Source organism: Macaca fascicularis, chromosome 20 (assembly GCF_037993035.2).
Source record: "Macaca fascicularis isolate 582-1 chromosome 20, T2T-MFA8v1.1".
NCBI lineage: Eukaryota > Metazoa > Chordata > Mammalia > Primates > Cercopithecidae > Macaca > Macaca fascicularis.
In genome coordinates, this window is record NC_088394.1 from 10,907,538 (window position 1) to 10,928,183 (window position 20,646).

At 45.9% G+C, this 20,646-nt stretch overlaps 1 protein-coding gene across 2 annotated transcripts in view; it reads right to left on the reverse strand.

Annotated features, from left to right (window-relative positions):
• The window catches only part of GRIN2A (glutamate ionotropic receptor NMDA type subunit 2A), a 431,623-nt gene extending 411,214 nt beyond the window's left edge, over positions 1–20,409 (reverse strand). For both annotated transcript variants that reach the window (XM_005591232.5, XM_005591230.5), the window contains exons 1-3: positions 19,594–20,409; positions 18,818–19,008; positions 16,888–17,319 (exon numbers count right to left, since the gene is read on the reverse strand). In XM_005591232.5, coding sequence (XP_005591289.1) covers positions 16,888–17,301 — 414 coding nt within the window. In that variant the 5' untranslated portion in view covers positions 17,302–17,319; positions 18,818–19,008; positions 19,594–20,409. The remainder of the gene's footprint in view (positions 1–16,887; positions 17,320–18,817; positions 19,009–19,593) is intronic.
• Positions 20,410–20,646: the final 237 nt, after the last annotated feature.

The window sequence follows — 20,646 nt, forward strand, 5'->3', positions numbered from 1 at the left end:
TATGGTTTCTCTTAATCTTCTCTTCTTATAAGGACACCAGTCATGTTGGATTAAGGCTTACCCATATGCCCTCATTTTACCATAATTACTCTTAAAGACTCCAGCTCCAAAGTGTCACATTCGGAGATATTGGGGATTAGGACCCAACATAGGACTTTTAGGGAAATACAATTCAGTGCATTCTCAAGCAATAAACAACATATCACAGGGTTCTCCTACCCTCAGATGAAACCAGAAATGTGCTTCTTTCTCCTGAAGCCCATTTGAAAACCTCCATGAACCAGGACAGGGATGGAGGATTTCCAACTTCGGAGGAGGGAAGGAAGACACAGACTCTACAAGTAAACTAAGCACATGATCCCACGAAGGCACATCCAAGGCTCTCTTTTGAAAGTTGATCTTTAACAAAGTTAATTTAGGCTGTGGAGTATTTTTTGGTGAGTTACAAGATTATTTTTATGCTTCTGCAAATGAGCACATCACACCCCAAAACCAGAGACTAAAACAGGCCTCTTCATTCAACCCCAATGAAAATAGGAATTGTTTGGGAATCTCTTGCCCTAGAAGACAGGGAACATGGGAGTGGGGAGTGGGTGGTGGAATGGACAGCTGGCTTCAGCTCCTGTGCTTTTCATGGAAGAAAGGCATGCTTATGACAGACAGCTAGAAAATTAACCCATAAGAGACAAGCCAAAGCAACAGGCTCAGAAGGTGGAAGGTTAGAAGGAAGCACATTTCTATTTGCATATTTTAGGAAAGAGATATTTAAAATGCTCTCAGCCCTACCTCCCTTTTTCAGGGCATGGCTAATGTATGGCAGAGGAGACAGCCATCCTGCCTCCTTTTCTAGACAGTTCCCCGAGAAAAACTTCTGCATACACACTGGCATAAATAACACGTGAGAGCTCGCTGATATCCTGGCTGGTGTGCACTGGTGCGGCAGAACTGGTTATTTAAAAACTGAAATGCTTCTGTTTTGCTTGTGAATAGCCACATCTTCCAGGAGCCCCAAGTGCCCCCTGGCACTCAGCCCCTCCCTCAGGAACCCCCCACCTCCCCATAACCAGCCACTAAAGGATTAACACCTCACATAATAGGTGCTCCGGGATTCTTGAGTGTCTATTCTGATTCAGCTGTGATCATGCTGTAGTGGTTAAATATTTTAAGTATTCCTCACAGCCGTTAATATCAAACCTAAATCTCTCCCACTTTTGTTTAAAACTCATTTTACTGCCCCCCTGCCACCCAGGCAATATCCCTTTCCTATCGCAAGGCAGTTCCTTTTACAACCTTGTGGGGATTCAGTCAGGCTGGTGGGAAAAATTTTAGTTATAGAGAATAACCAAAAGCCTTCTTGGAAGGCCTGAAGGTTTTTGCAAAAGTCTCAGGATAAGGTTATGACTGAAGGCAACCTAATCCTTACCTTGAGTAAACAGCTTAAAATGGGTACAAAGGAAGGCAGAGTAGTTTGTCTAACTAGCTTGTTTACTCACGCGGTGTTAAGACCAACCTTTGATCATTCTCGGGTGCATGATGGCTCTCTCTGGGGTGGGGGTGACCAGATTAATTACCCACCACTGTGTTTACTCACAACCTTTGTCAATTAATCTTTACTCAATAAATGTGAGTTTCACTGGCAACTCGAGGCCATGGCCACTGACTCCGTACAGTACCTTCCTTGGTGTCTATAAATGGCACGGACACTCAGCTGGACTGGCAAAGCAGAATATCTGTGCATCAGTGTACTTTATTCATCTGTCGTTGGGTCAGAGTCTGCAGGACGGACCCCGCACATCCTCACCCTGCCTCTGCTTTTTTAGAGAAAGGAACAAACAAGGGCTTCCCATCCCTACCATTCCCCACAAAGCCTGGGACACGAACATGACTCCAGCCCACTTGGACGTGAGTCTTTACCTAGACTTCTGGCAAATCATAACAGTGGGGTCCCATAAAATGATTTTCTGCTGGGAAAGTTTACATATTAAAGCAATTCTTGAAACAACATTGATACAGAGACAACGGTTGAGCAATGCCTGGTGATGAAAAATGAGTAATCATAGAACTCCCTGCCAGGCTTCAAAATATTTATTATTTTTTAGAAATTCAAATTATTCCAGTGTACTTTATATTGGAAGTCATTGTTCTCTGAGGTTTTCCATTTACACAATGGGAAATATCAAAGCAGTTAAAATATGCAATACCTAGGGAATATAAAAGCGATGATTAAATTAAAATATATTCCATGGCAGGTGTCATAAAAGAGATGCAAACTATAACGATGAGATAATATTTTTGTCTAGCCAATCAGAAAAAGTTCTGTTTCAAGAGCCAGCCAGAGTTAAGTGATGGAGATACTTTAAGACTTAGTTATTGGAAGTGTTCAGTGGTTCAATCTTTCTGGAAACCTATTAACGGAACCTTAATTGGTTCTGTATTGATAATTTTAAAATTCTTTAATTTCAGTAATGGATTCTATTAAAAGCCAATAACCTGTGATGCAGACATTTCATTACAAAGATGTTAAACCAGGTGTTGGTTTTCATAGCAAAAAATGGGGAAAATCTAAATTATCAAGTAAATCATGATACATCCACAGAATGGAAAACAGAATATAAAAATATTTACAAGTAATTTGAAAGTTTCATGATAAAATGTTAAGCAAATTACAAGCTATCTATAAAATTATATAGTGTATATTTGTAAATAAGGTATAGGAAAACAGATTAGAGGGAAATAAACAAAAACGTTAATAGCAGTTGTCTGTGGATGGTGAGAGTAAAGGTGATTTTTATTTTCTTTATACTGCCCTGATTCTCACAAAATCCTCTAAAATACATAAGCATTAGATTACTTGTACATTAGCTGTGACTATTTTGACAGTTCTTAAAGTTTTTATCTTTTATATATATACATATATATACACACATACATATATATACTGATATATTTACTGATGAATACAATGATGTCTTGGATTTGCTTTAAAATGATCCAGCAGTGGGTCCATGATAAAAATATTTTTTTAATGCTGCTAAACAGGAGAGAGACAGAGAGAGAGAGAAAAGGAGAGAGAGAAGAAGACAGAAGACGAGAGGAGGGGAGAAGGGAGGGGAGGGGAGAGAAGAGAAAAAGAAGAGAGGAGAAGAGAAGAGGAAAAACTACTATCAATTAACCAAGGCAAAACCAATAGCAAATTTGTTTTTAACTAAAGTGCAAATTTGACCATGAAGCTGAGGTCTTCACCCAAGGCCTGCCATTTTCAAAATCCCATTCGTGGAAGTCATGCACTCACCCTAGCGCCAGAACTACAGCAAGCCTGCCTTTGTCCACAGCTCCACAGTTTCTTCACACGGTTCTGAGTCTATTCACCCAATTCAGCTAATACTACATTTCCTCAGCCCTACAGATATCTTAGCATTAAAACAATTTGCCTGGAAAATATGTCTTTTCCTTTCACCCCTAGGATGGCAGACTGGCAAGAAAATATGGATTTCAAATGCCACTCACTCTTCCTGGGCAGGTATTCCTAATTGGAAGAGACAAGATAGAGCAGGAGACATTCAGCCATTTGTGACAACAAAACAGAAATCTGCAAAAAGCTCAATGTTTGATGGTAAGCCATCCAGAGGAGAATTTGGAAGCTATCAAGACATCACTCAAGACTGGCAGCCTTGAGGAACAGGTTAAGAGGAGAGGAAGGCTTAGATTGTGAACTCACTCCTGTTTCTCCATGAGACAGCCTTCCCTCTGCAGCTCATCCTCAGCCATGGGGGATGACGACCTGTAGGGGCAGGAACACAGGACACCAGCCTCTGCTAGACCAGCTCTCCAGTTGGACCCCAGATCCTGACCCTCAGACCTGTGGATGAGGCTGCCCCTCCTCTGCATTCCCATGGTCCCATGAATACAATCATACTGGACTTGCATTATGAGTCTCCCCAGCTAGATCCTGAAACAAATTGATCACAGATGCATCCACAAAGCATTTTGGCCCAAGGACAAAGCCAAGAAATGTATGAAGAATGAACATACATTTGACCCATTAACAACACACTGCATGGGTCTACCTATACATTAATTTCTTCTCCCTCTGCCAACCCCTGAGGCAGCAAGACCAACCCTTCCTCTTCCTCCTCCTCCTTAGCCTCTTCAATATGAAGACAAGGATGAAGACCTTTATGATGACCCACATCCATTTGAATAGCAAACATATTTTCTTCCTCATGATCTTCCTTATGATTTTCTTTTCTATGGCTTACTTATAGTACTTAAGAAGCTACTATATAATATGTATAACATACAAAATTTGTATTAATTGACTGTCTATGTTATTGGTAAGGTTTCTGGTCAACAGTGGGCTATAGTTGATGGGGAGTCAAAATTTATACGCGGATTTTAAACTGCATGGGGCTTAATGCAGCTAACTCCTGAATTGTTCAAGGATCAACTGTATTAATAAACCAATAAATAAATTAATTCCAAGGAAGTCTATGAATGGGTTTCAGAGGGTCTGTGATCCCAAAATTGCACATAATATTGACTGCATGTTTATGCTGAAGTTGGCATATCGAAAGGATCTTCTCTTAAACTTCAATTCCCTGGAAGGGTCCATAGTCTTCATTAGATTTTAAAGTGGTCCCTGACTCCCCCCAGATCATCCCAAATTATCTTAAATTCCTTGAGTGAGTTTGTGAGCCAAGCTTCAAGGTGTCAGTGATTTTTGGAAATCACAACTTACATTTTAGAGTGAGTTTATTTTTGTTTTGGCAAAAAAAGTCATTATTAGGGACCAATGGAAACAACCTGTTTTAAGTCAGGGATTGAAGTTTAAGAGAAGATCCTTTTGATATGCCAACTTCAGCAAAAAAAAATCACAAACAGAAATAAACTGCCATTCCAATCAATATTTCCCGTCCTGAAATGGGTAACACAGCCACCTCCATGGAAGGGAACCTGAGTCCGAAGATCTGCAGTGAATTAATGGAGCAAACACTCTTCCTCTGAATGCTCTCTTGTATTATTTAGATTTTTTTTACTCTGTACATCAACATCTATTTCAAAATTTAAAAAATGGAAACAATATATCAATTGCCATCCCATGGAAAGTTACAAGATTTGAATGGAAAGAGAAAGCATTTGGAAAGCAATTTCAGGTTCGTTTTTCTTTAGGGGCATGTGGAGGAATAGGAGAAGTGAATAAACAACAGAATACTATCTAGAGCGTTTTCTGCCACAAGCAGATGTTCCAAATGCAGAAGAGTACAATTGACAAAAAAGAATAATTTGCCAACTGAAAAACCAGAGAGGAATCTGGCTGGCTGTTTAGAACACAAACATATTACTACAGGAAGATGTGCAGAACAAGCTGAAAATACTTTATTAGGTAATAATGATTAACCTGATGCAAGTGCAAAAATACCCCATTTCGAGATCATTGGCAATTTCTCTAAACATTGTCTTCTGTAGATGAGCCTCTTAGCCAAAAAAGATTTTCACTAGTAAATATGACACCGGCTGACCTACTTACGTTTATATTTATATATGTGTGTGTGAGTTGATATATACATAGGTTTCCTGCTTTTCAAATATCTTCTACCTTCACGATAATGTAAAGTCCTTTGGGAACTTGAGGTGATGATGCAGGGATTATAAATTCCTCCTCCATGCCAGGCAAATTTATACTGAATTACTCACACATTTGGAAAAAGTGAGGATGTTGGTTTTCAGCCAAATGCTCGGTCTAAAGCACCAAGGCTTAGAGATTTTTTTTTTTTTTTTAAATCAAGGATTTGAGAGGTACAGAGTGTCTGAATAAGAAAGAGCCTCAGAGGTGAACCAACCCAACCTTGCAAGCCCAATTTTCCACCCCGTTCCTGAGGGACAGACAGTCACTGTTAGCTCAGTCATATCCTTCCTATTCCATGACACCTCACAGTCTTCTGTTAGAGAGCTAACTGCCGAAGCTTATTCCTCATATCAAGATGAAACTTTACTCCTTATAATTTCACTCTTGGCCAGGTGCAATGGCTCATGCCTGTAATCCAGCACTTTGGGAGGTTGAAGCAGGTGGATCACCTGAGGTCAGGAGTTCAAGACCAGCCTGGCCAATATGGTGAAACCCCATCTCTACTAAAAATACAAAATTAGCTGATGGTGGTGGCAGGTGCCTGTAATCCCAGCTACTCGGAAGGCTGAAGGCAGGAGAATCACTTGAACCCAGGAGGCAGAGGTTGCAGTGAGCTGAGATCGTGCCATTGCATTCCAGCGTGGGCAATAAGAGCAAAACTCTGTCTCAAATAATAACAATGATAATAATAATTATTATTATTTCACTCTCATGTCTGTCCCCAGAAAAACAATAACAAAATTAAAACTTAACCTTCTACCTTGTAACAGCTCATGGGGTATCTGAACACTACTCCCATATCCCCTCTGAGATTTCCCTTCTCCAGGCTAAACATCCCTAAATGCTTCTTCTGAAACTCTTAACATATTTCATTTAGAGTCTATGCAATCCTAAAGGCCCTTTTTCTGCATGCATTGCAATTTTTCAACATTCATCTGTAGATATTACTCCTCAGAACTAAGTGCAATTCTACATATAATGGTGTTAGTGTTGCTGGAGACATCACTAGTTGTACCACTGAGGCATCACCCCCCACCCTTGCTAACAGAAGCAATTTTACTCAGTGGCAATTACCCATTCTCAGAGAGGAATCCTGGATCTCTATCATTGTTGTTTGAGTGGTGGGAATGTGACCCAGTTCTGGCCACTGAAATGTAAGAGGAAGTCCACTCCAATGAAAGGAGAGAGGCCCTAGAAGAAGGCTTAGTTTTCTCTCCCTTTTTTTCCTGTTCTGAATGCCAGGAGGTGAAGGCGTGACGGCTGGAACAGAAGCAGCCACATTGTGACTGAGATAAACCAGCAGCTGAGGAAGGCAAAGTAGAAGAATGGGAAGGATCTGAGTCCTCAATAGGACATTAAGTCAGTAAGCTAGACCTGAGGCTCCTTACTAAGCAAAAAACTGAATGTCTTTAATGGTTTAAGTCACTGTTGGTCAAATACTCTGTTACTTGCACCTAAAAGCACTCCAAACAACAGAAGAGGTATAACGGAGCTATCACCTCCCTTGATTTAAACATTATGTTTCTATAAATGTGGCCTCCACTTTTTATAAGGCCACAATATATGTGGCCTCCACATGTATTTCTAGATATGTGGCCTCCACATATGCCCACTTAGGATCTGCTGAGCTTCTGGTCAAAACAAACAAGCAAACAAATATGAAGTCTGTATTTGAGTACCATGATCTCAAATACTCACAGAAACCATATCATCAACATAAATGTATGAAACACCCTAGATATGGGATAACAGAGTGGGGGCGGCTGTAGCAAATTTGAAAATGCATGCCTGTCTAAAGACATTAAAATTTCAGCATTTAAAAATGCTGTACTGGTGAAACAAAATGCATCTATGAGCCAGATTCAGTGTGCGGTACACCAGTTCATGACCCTTGTAAAAACCATTCCCAAGTGAGTTGGATGTGATAGCTGGAACCGAGGCAGCCACATTGTGACTAAGTGAGTTGGAAAGTCTCATATCCCCCTTTCTGCAATAGTGAAAATTCTTCTTAAAACTATTGAGAGAGGTTGGTCAAAAGGCACGAACATCCAGTTATAAGGTAAATACGTTCTAGAGACCCAATGTATAGCATGGTGACTGGTGATACCATGGTGACAATACAAAAATGTATTGTACACTGGCAATTTGCTAAGATAGTACATCTTAAGTAATCTCATCACACAATAAAGGTAACCATGTGAGGTAATGGATATGTTAATTAGTTTGATTGTGACAATCATCTCACATTTACATGTATATCAAAATATCATTTTGGCTCATGCCTGTAATACCAGCACTTTGGGAGGCCGAGGGAAGAGGACTGCTTGAGTCCAGGAGTTCGAGACCAGACTGGGCAACATGGTAAGACCCCCATCTCTACCAAAAAATTAAAAACTAGCGGGATATCATGGCATGCACCTATGTTCCAGCTACTTGGGAGGCTGAGACGAGAGGATCACCTAAGCCCAGGAGGTTGAGGCTGCAGTGAGCTATGATCATGCCACTGCACTCCAGCCTGGGCAACAGAGTGAAACCCTGTTTTCTTTAAGAAAAAAAAAAATTGTGTTGTACACCTTTAATACATACAATTTTTCTTTGTCATTTAACCTCATTAAAGCTGAGCAGGGTATGGAGGGAACCTCCAGTGCAATCTTTAGCGTGGCTCCATCACTTCAATCTGAAGTTTTGAATTTTAATTCCATCATCCAATATCTTAATCCTTTTAGTCAAGACAACCACAATATGAACATCAAAATCTATTATTTGTCTTGAATCTGAACCCCTTCCCTAAACCAAATGGATTCGTAGTCATTAACTTGAAAGGGCAATAAAATAAAAGCAAAAGAATAAGAGTAAGAAGCCAAAGCTCTAGGTTCCAGTTACAGCTTTGAACAATGCACAAATTACTGCAATTCCCAGATCCTTTATTTCCTCATCTGAAAATAGAGATTCTTTAAACAAATACCTTTGGAGCTGCCAGGTTCCCCAGGCTATCACTGAGTTATTAATCCTTGGCAGAGACAAAATGAGAAACTGTATATGTCCACACTCTAAATCCCTAAGCCCCGTGCAAACATATGGTCCACTTGGTGGAGTCATTTAGTGCAAAGGTCAACGAGATAGTCTTCTCCTACGATCACTTTCACGCCGGCCACATTTAGCTTTGGTTTGCCAGAATAAAACTCTCAGCAAGTCCTACAAAGGCAAAGGAAGCTTCTGGTTTTCCCGTTGAGAAAATATAAATCATTTCACATTAGACCCTCCACTTCTGACAGTTCTGTGGGATTCACTCCCAGTTTCTTGCAGAGCATACCCTCATGTAACCACATCATCCTTAATCACTCTTTCTGGTTATTAAAAAGTACATGTACACTGGAGAAAAATAAAAACTACAAAATGTGGACACAATAACAATAGCATTCCTGTAATAAGCATTTATTATAAGGTAGGCACTGAGACATGGACTAATATCCATGATATCATTTAAATCTCACAACTCTATAAAGTGGATGCTATTATTGTTTCCATTTTAGAGATGAAGACATTGAGGCTTAAGATATTAAGAACTTTCCCATGATCACCCAGCCAGCAAGAGGTGGAATCCCTGAATTTAAATTCAGGCAATCTAACTCAAAGTACAATATGTTAACCACTTGATAACGACATTCTTTAAAAGATTAAAGCAGCCATGAGTCTACCACCCCAAAGATAACTGCTATTCATATTTTGGTATGTTTGTTGCCAATCTTTCCTTGATAGGGCATAAAATTTTCAGAGCTGGAAGAGATCTTGGTGATAATTTTGTCCCAAATCCTCATTTTGCAGGAGAATCGGAGGTTCAGACAGGTAAAGGGCTTTTTCTAAGGTCACACAGGTATTTTTGGAAATTGAATTTCATTCTTCAGACTCTTTGTCCAAGGTTTTCTTAGATCTTCCAATTCAGGTTGATTCATCATGGCTGCCTGGAGTACTGTGTTGAGAAGGCCAGTGGACCCAACAAGGCCAGGCGTTACAGGAAATTAATGACGGCAGCAGTAAACATGGCATCCATGGTCACATACACGCCATAGATCTGCCGTCTTACCCAGGAGCAGCCCCTAGAAGAGCTACTTCCCTCACCTACATCATAGGCCTCACAGTCCAGTGCCTTCAGGACACTGTGTATGTAACATAAATGAGTGAAGTGAAGTGACTGTTGGGAATTTAAGAAAGGAGGGGCACCTGTCTTATCCCAGGATGTCAATGGGAGGGCAGGGATCGTGGCGGGTGGGGTGGGGGATGAGATTCATCTCCAGCCAACTGTTGCCATTGGGGGGAATCAGGGCCAGTGCGGCCAGGCCTTCTGACTGTTTCAAAGCAGCATGAAGTTTGGATTTTCTTTTCAATGGGATGTCTTTAAAACGTTGGCAACTTTAAAACGTTGGCAAAGAATTAGGATTTGAAAGATCAAGGGTGCGGGATGCAGGACAAACAAAAGACACCAATTAATAGCCTTATAATGTCTCATTTATGTGATGTCTTATCAGAGGCTACCAACTCTCTATCACAAACCAGAGATTCAGTTCCTGTTTCTCTTCTGCACAGCCCTCTTTCTCTCTCATTCCGCACTCACTCTGCCTACAGTAGCATTTTCCATCTGAGGCCATGAGAAATAAGATAAACACCCCTCCAAACCCACCAGACCACAGCTCTTAAGGGCCCAAACAATTACGAGCAACCCCTGACGGCTACTTGGAGTGTGAGTCACGCTACTGGGAGGATGCCTGTTGGTCTCTGATGACTTATGTGAGGAGGTGTTGATGATCGCATCTGACATGCCTCATGGAAAAGACTAAAGATAGGTCTCCCCACTCTCCCAGGAACTACCTGATGCCTCTTTAGCAGGAGCTGAGTGGGCTCCACCAACATTCCGATCTGCGCGTCTGCCCTTTTCGAGAGCTTTCAGTGTTTAACGGGAAGGCCTGTCACTCGCATCCAAACTGTGGAGCTGCCAGGTTACAAGAGCACCAACTTTCACCTCCTGCTGATGAGCTGTTACTCAGCAGTTCTCTACAGGCCTTTTGTATGTAACCCCCCAATTTATGGTAATCCTTAGGATGGCTGGTAATTATCTGCCTACTAGAGAGAAGAAAAAAATTGGCAAACACCTATGAAATCAGTCAGCATTGAGGGAACAAACACTGCACGAATGCCCTGAACCATACTGTGATATGTTCATCCGGAAGCTCCAACAAGCTGGCATCAGAGCCAATGGCTTAATTCATTCAATCAACAAACATTTACTGTGTAACAAACGCAAAGGGCAGGACAAGTGCAAGGTGCCGAAAAGGAGATGCCCCTATGGAGCACAAATGAATCTTATTAATGGTGGAAAAAGAGAGAAATGGTTAAAATAATTGTGGTATGAACTGAACACTCTGCAGCCATTGAAAATCAAGTTTGAGAAGTCTATGTAGTGATAAAGGAAAATTCCAAGAATACATAATCAAGCTTAAAAAAATACATAAAAGCAGGTTGTGAAATAAAACTGGGTCAAAAGCTGAGTGAACACACTCAGTAACCTTCCTTTTCTGCTCCTAAGACATAGAATTTATAAAGAAATCTTTAGTTATTTTTAAATTTACATAGTATTGCTTGGAAATAAGAAAAGGGAATCACAGATCAAAAATAGAGAGCAATCCCTAAAAATAAATGAACTGAAAGACGGGACTCTAGGGTTTCAAGTAGGAATCAAAGCCACATAATCAATAGAGGGTAGGTCCAATATGAGCCGTAAGAACAGAAGTGTCAATGTCCGTCCAGGGAAAAAGGGGAAGAAGTGGACCTAGAATCATGCTGCTAGCTGTGGATGGCGCTGGAACATCTGCACCATCCACCAATAGTCACAGCCAAAAAGCAGGACCCCATCTGTGTCAAGGAGCCAAAATGAAGTCACCTACATGAGACGGACTCCCAAGCCTGCACCACAGGCAGTGTAGAATGGGAAGAGAGTACAAAGCTGAGCTGTTGACATGGGCTCTGGCTTAAAGCACACACCTTCACAGATGTAGGGCATAAGTAATCATAAAGCTGCCTTGAAAATAAGTTCACAAACAAAAATTAAAGAACATGTGAACGTCCAACTAACTGACTCTACAAACGAAGGAATTCACAACTGAAGAAACAAAGACGCTAGAGCAATCAGAGAAGAACTTTATAATACATATTTTTTAATCTTTGAAGGGACAGGGGAGAGAGTTACATGCACAAAATGAGAATCGTTTTTTGTTATTTATAAAGCAAAAAAACAGGGAGGTATAAAAAGGGACCAATTATTATCTTGGAAATAAAGTATATCCTTGTTGAAATCCATAACTCAACTGATAGTCAAAATAATAGAACATCCATGCTGCTTCTTTCTAAAATAAAATAGACCAGACACAAATGAAATGATGTAGTTAACGGGAATATAGAATTGAGGAAACCTTCCCAAACACAGTACAGAGAACTGAAAAAAGAAAAACAACTTAAGATACATGGAGAATTGATTGAGAAATGACATATATATATATAGAGTACAGTCATATGCTGCATAAGGAGCTTTAGGTCAACAATGGACCATAAGTACACAATGCTGGTCCCATAAGACCAGCATTCTAAGTTTTTGCTGTACCTTTTCTATGCTTAGATATGTTTAGATATACAAATACTTACCATTGTATTACAGTTACGTACAATATTTACTATAGCATTTATACAGTAGAGTATGCTGTAGGGGCTTTAGCCGAGGAGCAACAGGCTATAGCACATAGCCTAGGTGTGTAACAGACTATACCATGTAGGTTTGTGTAAGAGCACTCTGTGATGTTCACACAATTAAATCACCTAACCGTGCATTTCTCAGAACGTGTCCCATCATGAAGCGACGCGTGACTATATATATGCATATATATTCAGACAGAGAGAATAGAAATAATGATGGAAAGGAAATATCCAACGAACAGCAGTTGAGGTATTTCCAGAATTAAAGAAAATCTTGAAGCCTCTAAGGAAGTCCACAGAGGGCAAAGCACAATAAGAAAAACCATATATACTATAAAATCCTGAGCATGAGACTAAATAGATAAAAGGAAATACACCAAAGTGTCAGTAGTGTTTACCTATGGTGATAGGATTTGGAGAGAGATTTTTATCTTCTTTAAATTTTAATGTACTTCCTAAGTGCTCTACAGTGAAAAGACATTATTTTTATATGTCTGTGGAGGAGAGAAACATTTGTTACGTCAAATACACATACACAGATAAACACAGTTTTTTTAAAAAAAAAAAAATCTGCCCTCAAACGACTTATACTCTAGTAGGGCAGATGAGGTTTGCATAGAAATAACATAGAAAACAAAACCTAAGTGATAACTGGCATGGATGGATATAGCTAAAATCTGAGCCTCGTCTTTTCCTGCACGGAGCAGTTAGGAATAAGGAGAGAAGTGGTGGGGGGGTGAGAGGGGTTGAGGACACTGAGTAGAAGTGTAAAGATCTAACGCATATGCTGGGCTTACTAGGGACTATTACTGCAGCTGGAGTGTATTTCACTTAGACAGGGTCAAAATGGCCAAGCCAAGATAAGATTCGAACTTTATCTACATCGAGCATTGTTTTCACCTTTAATTAATTAATCTATTTATTTATTTTCTTTTTTGAAACAAAGTCTCACTCTATCGCCCAGGCTGGAGTGCAGTGGCACAATCTTGGCTCACTGCAACCTCTACCTCCTGGGTTCAAGCAATTCTCCCTGCCTCAGCCTCCTGATTAGCTGGGATGACAGGGGCCTGCCACCACATCTGGCTAATTTTTGTATTTTTGTAGAGATGGGGTTTCAGCATGTTGGTCAGGCTGGTCTTGAGCTCCTGACCTCAGGTAATCTGTCCGCCTTGGCCTCCCAAAGTGCTAGGATTACAGGTGTGAACCACCTCAACCAGCCTTATTTTCACCTCTAATTTAGTTGTATTGCAAGACCACCCAACAATGCAAGCAAAACATTAACACCTCAGTTGTAAATTAAATTAACACCACAAAAATCTGCCACATTTGCATGACATTTCGATTGTCATAAGGCTTTGTTGTTTTCTTTAAGGGTCAAGTAGACAGAGAGAAGGGTAAAAAAAAAAAAGTGTGTGTGTTCATTTTAACTGATAACCAAATTGACTACCTTTCTCATCAGCAGGGGCACTATCATGTTGCCAATTTAGAAGTAAAAATAACAAAAGTGTGTTCTGGGTGGCTTTACCAAATCAACATCATTTTATCAGGAGGCAGAGGTCTTATCAATCTAGGGTGGTTGAGGCTGTAGTCATAATACCATTGGCACACCCAGGCTAGGCAGAGTTTTAAGCAATGCACCATGACTGTTTCTTTGGAGCCAAATAAACGGAATGTTCAGCTGTAAATGAAACAGGTGGCAGAAGCACAAGCCATCTACATATGTTACTAATGGAAGGAAGGGATGTTCACATCTCAGACAATCTCCTTTCTAAACACATCCCCAGTGTCTCAAAATACCACCTTTTAAACCAACTCCTCTCAGTATCACCCAACTCCTCTCAATATCACCCAACTCCTCTCAATATCACCGTTCCACATAGGGACTAGACATATGCCCTGATGTTACCTCCACTGAGCTCTTTGCTTCCCTGCCACCTTGCCTTATCTCCCTAGAGTTCCACCAGAATCACAGAGAGGGGCCAATCTCTCCAAGACCAACTCTGAAAGTCCCAACAATAATAGGGAGTATCAAATCCCCTCCCCCATTTTTGAACTAATGGACCCTTTCATTCTTCTGTCTCCAACTCCTCTTAAACCTCTATTCTTGATTTCTCTGGAAATGTCTTTTCTCATCTTCCTCTTGTCCTTTCCTGATTCCTTTTCTCTTCTTACTCTTAAGTGAGGTCACATTTTGGTCCACATCCTCAAAAGGCAGTTTCATCACAGAGGAGAGAAGAATGTTTCCACCCATACTCCCTGGACTTCTCAGAACCTTCTTTCTAATGCCTCCTTCAAGGGAAGAACAGTTGCTGGTCTAGCTGGTCAGAGCCTGCCATTCATTGGGTCAAGATTCACTAGCAGGCAGGGTCCCTGCCTATCAAGGGGGTTCCTATCCATGACCCTACACTCTTCCTACTTCTCTCTGCCTACAGTTGGATGAATGCATTACATGAGAGCCCGAGCCACACACCTATCGGCTGAGACTTAGAAGTAAGAGCCAAAGCCTACCTGGAACCTCCCCATCTCATACCACCTTTTCCAATTCAGCTTTTCCCAGATTTCTCCAATGGGTTGTGCCAAACCCTCATGGATCCAGAAATTTCACTTTCAATACGGCTCCTGTTTCTTGTCTATAGCTACTTCAGAAAAACTCAAGAAGGAAGAAGGGATCTGTGGTAATATTTAAATCCCAAAATCACACTGCAAGGCCTGGCTGGAAACCGGCTGTTCTTCTTCCTCAATGCCTTCATTAGAAGATTGGCCCCTCCTATACAAAAGCCCTCTAGGCTGTGATTCATCACAGCTCTCCATGCTCAGCCCCTCCCACAAAACAAGACTGGTTCCTTGGCCCTCCTGAAGATGGATGACATCATTAAAGTATGGGCTTGATTTAGTGGAATGGAAGATCACAGCTTGGGACCAGAAATTCAGCTACCTAGCTACATCACCCACCATGTGGTCTTGGCAAAGTCCCTTAACTCCCCTACGGCTCAGTCACTTCATCTGAAAGTTACAGGTTGCTCCAGGAAACCCTAAGGTCCTCTCCAGTTCTGAAATTGTCAGTGGTGGCAGAGCATGGCTAGTCCCTACTATCTTCTTCCCAGAAAGGAGCCCCCCAAAACTGAGAAGTGACTGGGAAAACGCTCAACCACACACAAGAATTCTGCTAGGCTGCAAACCATTTAAAATGAATGTTTAATAAGATACTGCATCAATTGTGTGCTTCAGCTGAATGTGCTGTAGCCCAGGAGACCCGAAAGAATTAATACGGTTCCCAAAGGAGCTGATGGGAATTGCTGAAACAGAAGCAAAAGCTGATGTGATGAATATAACAGTGCTTTGAGAGCATCAAAAGGTAAGTGCTACAGTGAATGTCTGCTCACCCCACTGGAATATCTCCTGCCATCTAAGGAACATTCTTCAAGAAGGTCTCAGGGCTAGAGACCATGGCACACAAGTACACTTACTCTCCCCTTCTGAACTCCCAATCCTTTCTCAGGACTTAGAGGACAGTACACACACAACTCCAATCTTTCCCTTTTTTCTTATTCCTCACTTTACTTCTTCCTTCCAGCCTTCTTCCTTCCCTCCACTTCTGTGTAATTCCCAAACCGAGCTGTCCTAACAGCTCCTTCAAATCTTCAGTCTCTCTCCCTTCTTCTCCAAACCGATGCTCCCAGGATGTCCACAAAAAAAGACCCTCTCTCATTCGAAGTCAACAGACTTTTTTACACTCTTTCGTGCATTTTGAGACCCTCCAACTTTAGTACCAAGACCCATCTTTGTTCAGGAGCCAACTCTTTCATCTGAGGGCCTTGGAGCCCCAGACAGAGAACGTGTAAGGAAAATGCCAGGCCCTCCATGCTCTGGCTTTGGAGTTAATTATCTCCACTCCCACCCACTCCCCTTGAGGAAGGAGTATCTCCTCCGCTCCTCTGGCCCAGGGTTCTCAAACTCCCTACCTCTGTTCCTCTAATTGCAGAGTCGGAGGAAGCATGACATTTTTTCTGCCCTTTTGTGCTTTACCTAAAAACTTTGCATTTTCTTCCAGAACCTACCCACATTTAATAATTTTTAGAAATAGTTTTAGTCACTTACCATAAAAGGATAAAATGGACATTTTCCCAAAAAATAATCAGGTAAAACTGGCATTGTGGAAACAGGAACCATATATCTCCAGTGCTCCTGGGCCCACCTCTGTGCCCCACGGTACTTGTAAATCTCCAAACATGCTACCACCACCACCACCACCCCACAGCCCACTTCTCAGTTTTCTGAGCTCTTCCTGGAACACCCACACCAAAGTGCTCCTGTGTACACCATTTTCAGAAACAAGGCAAAAGGCATTTCCATTCATTTCTGGGTTGGAGAGGCAAGACCTGGGCCAGCTGCCACGACCCTCCCACCCCCACCCCTACTTCACATCAAGACAGATTCTAGGGGTGTCCGAGGACCTGCAGCAGCTGCCTTGCAGCTGGTGGCTTCCCGGGTTCTGGCAGGGCATCAGATCCCGGCCTTACCTTGTCAGCCATGATCATAGATGCGCCCCCGTGAATGCCCAAGATGGGGATGAAGGTCTGGGAGGAGATAAAATCCAGCATCTGGGCCACGGCCTCCTGGTCCGTGTCGTCCCCAAACACGAGGCCGTGGATGCGTGCCCCGGACATGAGGTCGCACACGTGCGTGATGAGGCTCTTGGGGTCGGTGCGGTTCATCAGCAGAGCTACCACGTTCACGTCCAGGGGCAGCCCCGCCGCCTGCTCGGGGCCCCACAGGGTTCGAAGTTCGCGCTCTGTCATGTCGTGGCTGTGACCCAGCATCACCGCAATATTCAGCGCGGGGGAACCCTTCTCCGCCGCCGCGCTCGGCGCCGGACCGCGCCAGACCAGAAGGGCCGGCAGCACCAGCAGGGTCCAATAGCCCACTCTGCCCATAGTCGCCACTGACGGTCCCTGCAAAGTGAAGAGTGAGAGGCAGGGCCGCGGTGAGCAAGGCGACCAGAAGGAAGGGATTACCAACGGGGCCCCTGCTCTACGAGTCAGGGATGGAACTCAGCAGCTGGATAGGCTGCTGGGATCACAGACTCCATTCCCAATCCTCGACGTCATCCACGTCCCTCGATCCGTCTCTAACTCTGTCTACAACTCCAATCCGAGCTAATTCTGCATCCCCCAGCCCATTCTCACATCCAGCTTCTTCATCCCCTGTCTCCAGGCGCTTCCTCATCCCCAACTCTGTCCATATCCCCCACCGCATTCCCCAGGTTCGCTAAGGGCCACAGACCCTAAGCGCCGCGCGCGTTCTTTACCCCACCAAGCTCGTAGGTGCACAGAATAAACCCTCCACCCACCCCCTCCCACCTGGGATAGTGAAGACCAAGTTATCAACCCCGCCCCCTGCTGGCACGGAGCGAACTACAGACCCGGCTGGGCGTGCGGAGGCGGCGCCCAGACCCCGCGTCTAGGCCTGAGAGTGGAGCTAGTTGGCTGACCCCGCCCCCTGCGAGCCCGTCGCGTGCGCCACACACTTTGCTCTACGCCCAGCCCCAACTACAGACCCGGCTCCTCTCAGGCAGCGTACACCCCAGGTGCTTGGGAGTGAGGACGCTGCCTGGTGGGCCCAGGCTCCGCGGTGCCTGGGGGAACTTGGGGCTCGCCCCACCTCGCGCCGAGGGACCGTGAAGAGTCCTTCACTCAACTGCAAGTAGGCCCAGGACCCACCCCCTACACGCGCGCGTGCACACACGCACATGCACACACGCACATGCACACACGCACATGCACACACACATGTTCACACACACACACCCTCTCTCACGCGCGCCGTGTGCAGTGCTGAATTCTGGAGAGTAGGCGCGTCCCCCCGCGGGCCAGCGCGTGGGAGCTGGCAAAGAACGTGCGTAGGGGGAAAGGTAGGCTCCCAAGAAGCTCCCAGACGGACGTGGACTGTACAGCCCCTCCCTAGCCTTTCTACTGCGGGCGCTGTTGCCAAGTCTTAGGTGCACGTGGGCAGTGGGCCGCACACGCTCATAGGCACGCGCGCTTTTCTGCGCACTTCCTCAGGCTGCTGAAGCGGTGCCCACTGCCAGCCGGAGTCCTCACACGTCCTCAGGTGGGGCACACGCATGAACGGCGGCAAGTGCACAGCCCCGCGTACCTGAAAATACCAGCGCGGTCGTGCACGCGTGACCTGACGCGCGCCTCTCAGACCGGGCGCTGCTGGCGCCGGGGGAAGTTGAGGCGAACTCCTAGCTGCCTCGGCGTTCCTGGGTGAGCGTCGCTGAGCGCGGAGCCGCAGCGCCCCCTGGTGCCCCTACTGCGCCTCGCCGCTGGGCTCCCTCCCGCTTTCCCTCTCCCCTCTCTAGCCTGACCATCACCTCTGCCGCTCTCCCTCCGGTCGAGTCTCCCTCCTCCCCGGCCCACGGAGCCCTGATCTCCTGCTGGGACGTACCTGTAGCCCGAGAAGGTCGAGGATGCAGTGGGGCGCGCTGCGCGCACGATCATCTCGGCCGCCTCAGCAGCCACCGGGTTTAGCGGGTTCCCGCATGCTGCGGCCCCCGCGCGCTCCCCTGGCTGTCCCGCGCTGTCCGCATCGCCCCCACGGGGGGCGGCTATCCCAGCCGGAGGCTCTGCAGCAGGGCTCTACCGGGGTGGAGGAGAGAAGGAGAGGCAGGGTCAGCCCACCAGCGAGGGGAGGGAGGGTTGAGGGGAAGGCTGCAGTCTGCAGCGCTCACAAGCCCCCCTGTGCGCCCAGGGGGGCTAGACAAGAGGGGGGAAGCTGAAGCCCCATGCCCACGACGCCCCCAGTGCGGATCCTCAGCCCCTGTGACTGATAGCGGGAGCTCCACTCCAGGGTGCACAGGAGAATGGGAGCCCCAGGTTGGCAACCCACGAGAAGCTAACTGGGCACCTCCACCCGCACCCCCTACCACCTCCCCAGCGCCGGCTGCTGGGAGTTATGCGACCGGGAGCTGCTAAGCGAGGGGGGTAGGGAGAGAAAGAGGAGGTAACAAGGGTGGGGGGGCGCTGGCTGAGTTTGCGACGAGCCGGCAGTAGGAGAGGGGGAGGGAAGGACGCGGGCTCCCGCGGTCCCGGTTCCCCGAGGGAGGTGGATCGTTCCCACGCAGCGACCCTCTTGAGATCCTGCCGCTCCCTCCCTCTCCAGGCCTCCCACCTCCCCCTTCCCAAGGGGGCCTTCCAGGCCCGGCGTCCCGCGCCAGCACTCACCGCAGCCTCTCTCCACATAGTTCTCAGCAGTGGCCGCTCCTGGTCATCTCCAGGGCTGATGGCTGCGGCCGCGATTCTTAGCGCTCACCCGGTCCCATGATCCGGCCAAGCCCTAGGAGCTCCCCTCCAAGAGTCCTAGCTCTGCTTCCTGTCCCACTCCGGACGGCAACTGCCCGGTCCTCTGAGCGCGCCGGAGCACCCTCTCCGCAGCCCAGCTCCGGGCTGGTGTGTTTGAGGGCGAATGTGTGTGAGTGAATGTGGGAGCGTGCGCGCGCGTTTGGCCGGGGATCCCCGCGGTCCCCGGCCGAGAGAGGCTCGGGCGGGGAAAGGCAGCTCCCTCCGGGCCCTTCGCTGCGCGGCCAGCTCCGCGCAGGGCGTTCGGCTCTCCACTTCCCAGAGGGAGTCCGGAGAGCGTCTGGACACCCTGGTTCACAGCACTGGCAAAGCCGGGTTCCCGGGGCGTATTTCTGCTGCGGTCGCCTCCGAGGAAGAGGAGGGGGAAGGCAGGGGCGCCCTCCACACCAACTTAAGAGACTTGTTCTCAGCCGGCGAGACGCAGTAGCCCCCGCGCAAGCCCAAGAGGCTTGGAGCTCCGGCGGGCGAAAGCGTCTCCTGCGCGCAGCCTCTCTCCTAGGTGGGTCGAGACAGACCCCGCAGTCCCTCGGCGGCGACGCGGAGCGCGGCCACCCGTTCTGAGAGCGCACGGCGGCAAATAAGGCCAGGATAGGTGACTGGCTGGCGACGGGGGCGCCTGCGGCGGCGCGCGCTGCTGTCCGTGGTGTTGGAACCACGCTCTCCGCCCGCTCCCGGGCGTCTGGTGCGGCTGAAGAATCAATTATTCAGATCTCTGTACCGCTTCCTCCTCCCCCAGTGCCTCGCGCTGGGTACAGCTATCCCCCTCCACGCACAGGCGCGCCGACACACACACACACACACACACACAACGCGCGCGCGCGCGCAGAGTCTGCTCCAATGCTTCTCCCTGTGCCTTGCCACCCCCGTACGGGAACCCACTCCTCTGATCTCAGGGAGCCAGAATCCTAAAAGCAAAGA